The sequence below is a fragment of the Eurypyga helias genome, unplaced genomic scaffold (assembly GCF_000690775.1).
Source record: "Eurypyga helias isolate BGI_N326 unplaced genomic scaffold, ASM69077v1 scaffold15759, whole genome shotgun sequence".
NCBI classification, from domain to species: Eukaryota; Metazoa; Chordata; class Aves; order Eurypygiformes; family Eurypygidae; genus Eurypyga; species Eurypyga helias.
In genome coordinates, this window is record NW_010270304.1 from 8,453 (window position 1) to 16,707 (window position 8,255).

The 8,255-nt window shown below is 43.2% G+C and overlaps 1 protein-coding gene across 1 annotated transcript in view; it reads right to left on the minus strand.

Annotated features, from left to right (window-relative positions):
- Positions 1 to 1,650, minus strand: part of SURF4 (surfeit 4) — a 4,709-nt gene extending 3,059 nt beyond the window's left edge. The window contains exons 1-2 of the mRNA XM_010158402.1: positions 1,624 to 1,650; positions 1,044 to 1,230 (exon numbers count right to left, since the gene is read on the minus strand). Coding sequence (XP_010156704.1) covers positions 1,044 to 1,230; positions 1,624 to 1,650 — 214 coding nt within the window. The remainder of the gene's footprint in view (positions 1 to 1,043; positions 1,231 to 1,623) is intronic.
- Between the last annotated feature and the right edge of the window lie 6,605 nt (positions 1,651 to 8,255).

Here is an 8,255-nt window from a genome sequence, read left to right on the forward strand (position 1 = left end):
AACCGAGCACATCCCAGTTTCTTTTGACTGTGCCACACAGAACATCAGGCAGGAAGTTTTAGTGGCCCACCGGCACAAATCAGTTTGAGAACCAATAAGTTTTTAGGGCATTTAAAAACCTTTTATCATTCCAGAAGTATCTTTTATTTTACAAAGGGTAAGCACGTGCTGAATGCAGTCCCCAACACAGTACAGCAGCTATCAGTGTTGAAGCATTAGAAGTAGTTAAAAAGAAACTTAACTCATCATGGATTTTTTTTTTTTAAATGAGGTAACTGGTAGGGCAAAGATGCTGCACTGCTTTTCCTTGAAAGCTTTTGGTTTATATTTTTCCTCAAGTCTTCCATCAAAGCACTGACAGTCTTTGTCCCTCTGACATGAGGACTAGAAACTACATTAAGCTAATTCTCCACACAAAAATAGCAGGGTAAAAACATTCAGAAACAAGACAAGAAATTGGCAGAGAAACAAGAACAGTGACATAACAAACAGAAGGGGATTTTACTTCTCTCCATTTGTGACACTGGGGTATCAGTCCACCCAGAACACTGAGAACAGCTCTGCTTCAGGGATTATTTTGATTCCTGGGCTTTGAAAGCCTGACACAAGCACCTCTCTCAGGCTTAAGTGTACCAGTTGCAGGATAAGACTCTGCCATTGAGACTAATACCCTTAAAGACAACAGGCTGCAAAAGTCTTAACACTGCCCTGTTTCAGAAAATACGAGTATTTCCTTTAGAGAATTCAGGGGGGTGGTATGTGTTCAGACGCATGTACACAACTGAAAACAGATTGTCCTAATGGATTTTTTGCATCTCTGACTCAGAGGCAGTGTGTCACAAGAAATCCTCTAAGGCTACTTCCAGGAAAAGCTGAAGCAGGTCAGTGAAGAGTTCTCTTCATACAGCCCATGTGGTACTATCAGCTCTAAGCTGTCAGTGGCTATTAAGAAACCAGTGATTCATCCTATGCTTACAAGAACCAGGGTGGCAGACACACGGCAGTGCTCTGGCATCCACCTTTACAGCCCTAGAGCCACTTACTCAGCTGTCCGAAGAGATTTATGAACACAAAGATGGAGGCCAGGAAATAGCCACAGTTCCACGTGCCATCAATGTAATCCCTCTGCTCGCTCCACTGGAACCACATGCGGATGCCATCCTCCAGGAAGGTGCTGATGAGGCACAGGCGGGCCACGTGCGGAAGGTACTGCTTCGTCACCCGCAGAAACTGCACAGGCAGACAGCACAGTTAGCAGGGAAGGAAGGCAAGGTGATACTCAAGGCATAACAGCTCCAGGCACTCTGCAGACTGAGGTAAGCAGTTCTCACAACCACAGGGTCATCAACACCTAGGGAAACACATACTTGGGACTTGGATTTAATGAAATCCTTCTCCACTCCAGTTTGAGAACACTTGGGAGCAATGGTGGAAACCTGTCGTCACACTCCACTCAGAGAAATTTGGACAAGGACTTGTAGTAAAGCAAAATCCAGCAGCACCTTTCTGTGTAACCAGGAACTGTGTTTTGATTGAGCTCTTGCTAGATGAAGGCTGACCTTGGGTTTAGTTTGTCTATCTCCGGGTTTCATGTTACAGCTCAACTACCAGATAGCTGGGAGCTGAAAGGGCAATCCTACTCCCACCCATATACTGAGGCACTCAACCACCTCTAACAAACTGATTCAGGGCATCAGTCTGTCAGAAGACTAATTCTGTAAAAATTAAGAAAACATTAATAAGCTTTCTGCCAAGCTAGTTCTAGAAAGCTCAGAAAAGCAACAGTGCAAAGCATGTGTACTTGTGTAGCAGCAGCAGCTATCAGATCAGCACAGCTCTTGCATGAAGTTGCACCCTCTATCCTCTATGCAAGTACACGCAGTTTTACTTCCATTAGGAATAGCATCCTCTGCACAAAGTAAACAAGTATTTATATATGCAATTCAGCAGAGTAGTTAAAAGGAAATTATATCATCGTGCAACAGATGCTGAACTTCAGTCTTTGGGAATGCAAGATGTATCTGGTCCCACATACCCCTTCATCCTGCTAACTCAGGTTCGTTTGCTTCACAGTCACAATAATTGTAAGGGAACAAATACAGAATTGTCAGACAGGGTCTAGGCCAGCACACTCTATAGGGCTGTGAGGTGCACAGGAAAGCTTACTGCCTCTGGATTATGACAAGTGTGTCACCCAGTTTCCTAAAGAGCACTGGTTATTACTTAATGGAGACTTGCACTAGGACTGGCACAGTCACTCAGCACAAGCTAGCACCCGGCTGGCCCATTCCATGCGTGGGTTCAGCTTCGCCAGATCACCAGGACATCTCTGGAGTCCACGTATGCTGCTGTTGGAGTCTGAGCAATTCAGTAGGAAACAAATTTAATCTTGTAAAGTTCATTTTAGATTATCCAGTAAGTTCAACCTTCAGGTGCCAGGAGCAGCTCGGGCAGGTTGACACTTGTGAAAGTAAAAGCCCGTGCCACAAGCCTTCATGCAGAACTGCCAGACTGCAGAGCTCCCCGGTCAGAACTAGGAGGAGCCACTTACAAACCACCATTATGCTACACAAAGTTCGATGTGTTGTAAGGCACATTGATTCATACAGTTTATGCAATATTAGTACACTTCAAGCATAAAAAGGTGTGTGGGGAAACTCGTGTATAGGTGTTTTCCAGAGAGCACTGAGCTATATTATGAAAAAATGGACATAAAAGACAAACCTTTTCTTTCATAGTTCAGTATGTACGTGGACTTCAGGTCAGACAATACAGCTGACCGGTTTCCTTCTGGGCAGAACATTTTTAAGTGTTTGGCAGTCTTGCATGCTTTCAGTACATACGGGAAGTGTGAGGAAAGGAGACTAAAGCCATTCTGGAAAGTTTATTCTTGCCACAGTAACTAGAAAATACTAAAGGCTGTTCCAAATCCTATGCAAGTGACAAACCCTGCTTACTGTGTACCTGAATATTATAATGAGAAAAAAAAACCCTAGCAAACATGCTAACAGTAAATATCGGAACCAAACCACACTAGTTGTACTGCAAGCATCCAGAGTCTAAGGGTCAAGAATCAAGTGCATTTCAAATGCCACTGTACTCGGACTCAGGACTGCCACCTCAGGCTTTTTTTAAACCATGTGAACAGTTGGATGAATGAGTCAGAAGAAAATCCGTGATCTTTGTCACTGAATCTTGGTTTACAGCTTTCCTCTCTCCTGGGTTTCACTGTGTGGTTGGACAGACTTGCTGACGAATACTAAGGATAAAAGCTGGTTTTGGAAATAGTGCCAAATCAAGAGTGGTTTGTCAAGTAAGTCTGCCTTGTCAAGAGACAGAGCAGGCAACTTTGGTCTAGAAGGAAATGAAAGAGGACAACTGCTGAGCATCTGTAAGAAAAGGAGAAAATAACTGTTGTGGAAAGGCTGAGAAAAGTAAAGAGAGGATATCTGCCTCCAGGCCTCATCTTTGTTGTCTGGAAGTGGGTCATACAAGCTGATCTCATCTTCCCCTTCCCTGAAACCAAACGACTGCCAGCAGTCCAGGTGAAGGAGTCAAGAAAACATTGAACATTTAGCCTTAAATTCCCTCCGTATGCCATGAGAATGGGCATCTGTTAAACACGAGCATACACATCCAACAAGGCAAGTCTGACAGAGCGAAGCCTAAGGCAGCTGCAGCACCAAGCAACCTTATCGCAACACACATCTTTGTACATCCAAAACCCACGTAGCTGCATTCACTCAGGTACACACAAGTTGAAACCCCTGTACATAGCAAGTAAATAAATTGCAGAAACAGACTGTGTGAACAGAAATCCAAGCCGAGAAGAACAACTGGCCATGGAGATCCGGAGGGAGAACAACTACATGGTAACTATGAGAATATAACAGAGTGATTTTATAGTTAGAGGATCTTGATATAAATCACCTAAGTAATTTAGGTGAGGACAGAGTAACTTGTAAGTAACAGGAGATTTCTAGAAGTGGGACAGCTCTAGTTGTACCAGACACCCGGGTTTCGTCCTCATGCATCACTATCAACATGTGGCTCAAACACTGCACCGAGACCACTTCCTACTTCCTGTATGATTCACACAGATAAAGGCAGCACATAAGAGAAACTCGGTAGCTGCAGTTAGTAACATACCCAACTAAGACCTAAGCACAATGCATGTAAGCCAAAACAAAACTGCTGAGATTGATGGAGGCGGCAGCATTAAACTCCTGACATCGAGTAACTGGATGGCTTACTCTGCTACGGGCTTTGCATCAACTGCTCTTCGCACATACTGCCTCCTTGCAAGAGGCAAAACATCTTGAGGAAGACAACAAAATGCTAGACTACAGCTATTTTAAAGAAGAACAGCTGGTTCTGTGTTGGCAGCCAGTTCACTAACATACACCAGAGGGATTTTGTGTTGGCACTTCCTCCCCTAACAGGATTACAAAGGCAAAGATAGATGTAAACGCTCATCTTAGTTTAACAAGTAAAGATGCGCAAAAAGATCCAGGGATCTCTAAATCAAATCTCTGCTCAACATCTTTTTCAAAAGGCTTGAAATACTCAAACTGATGGACAGGCCTGCCCAAAGAGAGGTCACAGTGATTCTGTTTTCACTCTTAACAGGCTTTCTAAAACACATCCCTCCTCCAACAGTCTCAAGTTTGTTACAAATGCATTCCTTTTGTTTAAGGTGTACATACCATACCATAATTGCAGGTTTTTGTAGAGCAACAGACAGCCAGGAACTGGGAATTTTTGCTGTCACCTAGGCACATTCTGTCCAAACACAGAGCCTTTTCTGTGTGTTCTTGGATCAGGGAAGCTACAATCATGGTGATGAAGAGCAGTCTGCTCATCTATGCAGAAAGCCCTCTTGTGGGCTGCACAGCATTATTAGCTGAGAGCTTCCGATAAAAGCATATTCCAAGTATCTGGCTAGTGTTAATTTAAGGGATTGCTCTGTCCTCAGAGGACAGAGACCCCCAGCAGCCTGGAACAGCAGTGATCTTTACTGGAAGAAGCTGCCCAATCCTCTGGCAGAGAAAAAAAAAATCCCACTTCCTTTCACCAACCTGTACATATCCACTTAAGGAGATGCCACCTAATAACCACAAGGGCCATCACATCGATCGGGTTAATCAATGCCTGCCAGTTATTTGTGACAACTGGGAACAGAACCTTTCCTGCTTATTTCAAAAGGTGAGAGCTCTGACCCATTTGAACATTGCCAGAGATCTTAATCAGGTTTTTAATTGCAGGAACATTTCTCATGACAATGCTTTTCACTCCTAAAGTGTGCTTTATACCAATCCCCTTTTCCAAAAGGTTATTTATTAATCAAATCTTTAAAGTAGGATTTATTAGTCATGTATTACATCTTGCTATCTCTCTTCATGGCAGATTCTTTCCTGGCCTAACCAGAATAGGCTATTTGGCATACGACGATAAAGGATCAGTGCAACGACATGACCATGTTACCAAGAGTTTCCAAATATTGTTTTTTAATATAAAACACAAAAAAAGTGCAGACTAACAATTGTGTTTTCTTTTCCTTTCCATTTTCTGCAAAATAGGATACAGAGATGTTAGAATTAACTGAACAACATGATCAGCCTTTGTGCTGGAAAACTAAATAAAACCCCCAGAGTCATTTCACTGCAGCACAATGACTCAATAGTCTCTTTGCATTTTTGTCCATTTTTTTTTTCCAGAACAGCAGAAATACCAGGCACCCACATTCCTAAAGATTATTAGACACCAGAAAAGTTGCTTGAGATCTGCTCCCTCTTATGGGGATTACAGAGGAGAGACAAGGAGTTCTATAACCCTAAACAAGCCTTCCAGGCCCCAGTTACAGCTGTTTTCAGTACAACAATGTCAGTAGTACATGGTGACTGCAATGAAGGGCTTAGCATGTAATACTTTAACAAGAATCACTAAAGAGAGGGCTTAACTTCTGAGTATGTAAATTATTTAGTTAATAACACTGGGCTGGTTATGGGGCTTAAAACCAAACCAACCCATAAAGCTTGTAGCTGGGCATCATTCTGAAACAAGATCCTGATTCCCTTGCACTGTATATCACCTAGATTTTAAGAACCTTTAACAGCTTCTCCCATCCTCTCCAATATGTGCTAAGTTGCCCTCTCCACAATCAACAGGACCATCCCCCAAGTAGCTGTAGTCTCTGCTGCAGCCCTTGGAAACTGCTAACACCTCAGAGCAGAAGAGCTCACCAGCCATACTGCACCAGCAGCTACAAACTCAGGCTATAGCCCAGCTGAGCTAGTGGGTAGTTCTCACAAGAGATCCCACCACCTGCACTGGTGCTCACTCGACCTAAACAACAAAATACTTGAACCAACAGAAAAAAAGAGACTTGATTTTTTTCCCCTGGCAGTTCAGCAGTCCAGTCATAGAAAATTGCTATTGTGAGAGAAGAGGGGAATGTATCCTTGGGAGAGGTAGAACAGCCCCTTTCATGGATAGCTATCACTCAGGCAAGTTTAGCTGCCTTGTAAAACCAAGCCTCCAGTGCGCTGGCTCACCTCTGGATGAAGAATCACTTGTTACTATTGAGTAACTTGGCTTTTAAGGCATAGTTTGCCAATTCAAAGTGAAATTAGAGTATTTGAGAGAAGTTAAGCTTCAGTGTTTGAATTTAAGGAACAGATTATTCTTGCTTTCTGAGACATTCAGGACTTGCTGATAAACCATGGAAGTAGCTGTGACATTTTCCCCACAGGGCTATTATGCTACAGAAATTAAGACTCATTAGGTCTTGAGCACTAGTATCGGGAGGGGAGAAAGCCAGGATATCACTGAGAGCACATTCAGCTCCCAGAACAGCCATTGTCCAGCTTCCCTACCTCCACCTCCATCAAGGGGAGTTTCAACATAACTGTAGGCCAAATGTGCCAAGTATTTTCTTTTTAAATCCAAGTTGAACTAGGTTTCTGTAATGCCAAGTGTTAACTTGGGAATATATACCAAAGGTTATTGTTCAGTAAGTTTCTTCATTCCTATAGTGGTGCGATACTGAGTTTTAGCAGCATACACAGTACTGAAAGTATCTGATCAAGCTACAAGGCAGCTATTTGGAGGCAGAATTATCCAAGGAGTTAGTTACTTGGAGATCCCTAAAAATTGTTTGGCAATGTGATAAGTAAGTGTACGCAAAGATTCCAAATTCTGCAGCTAAAGGAAAAGACTCATCTTTATTTGTGCTTGGCCACATTCTATTTAAAGTCCTACCATTTAAAACTCATTTCAGGAGAAAACAAACTGCACTTTAGCTGGACAAAAGAGCTTTCAGTAGTATGAAAAGAGGGGGGGTTAAAGGCATCTAGAAATAGTCACACAGGACTAAAAAGAGAGGTGTTATAAAAAGGTCAGGACAAGTGTTGTAAATTTTGGCAAGTAATCTGAACACCGTAGTAACAGTGTACTTTCTCCTCTAAAAGTGTGAGAGGGTAAACAGAGGATGACGAAGATGATCCAGACACCCCTTAAACTGAATGCTCCACACACCAGAAGCAGCTCTGTCTCTACAATGAGTCTTCAGTCTGGGGGTGGGGAGAAAGCGCAGAACAGGTTTTCCCAGTAAAACTCAGTTAAAAGCAGAGAGGCAGCACAGCCCCCTCAGAGCTGTGACGTGTTATCAGGCACCTCACAACTCACACTGCTTCAGCAGTCCGGGTTGTAGAAACAGGCAGAATCAGATTTTCCACAGAACTTGCTAAATATGATTAGATACTGTCTCTTACTTTCAATTAGATGAATCACCATGACAGTGAAGATCTTTCTAACGCCATCACCAGCAGATCAACGACTTACACTCAAAATATTTCTGCTCTTGGGTGGAATGAGAGATTACGAACTTCTACTTAACAATAGAAATCTGTAAGGGCCTCCCACTGAAATAAACATAAAAAGGGTTACAAGACAACATCAACTTGTTTGCCTTCCTTTTGCTCCAAGTGTCAGCACAGTACTATGGCGCTGGCAAGTCTCTTCCAGTTTAGGTTTCCAGTCATCTATCAGGACGTAGACTTTTTGCCTTCTTGTCACCATCACCCCACCCCAGCTTCCCACACTCCTTTATGCCCCGTTTGCCAGCCTGAACGGCTTAGACCAAGATGACAGCAGCTCAGCCTCCTTCTTCCATTTACTGAGCCCCAGGGAGAAGCCCAGCTCCCGAGCAGCACTCGCCTGCCTCGCTGTACGAACAGCCATGTGAGGGCAGGGGG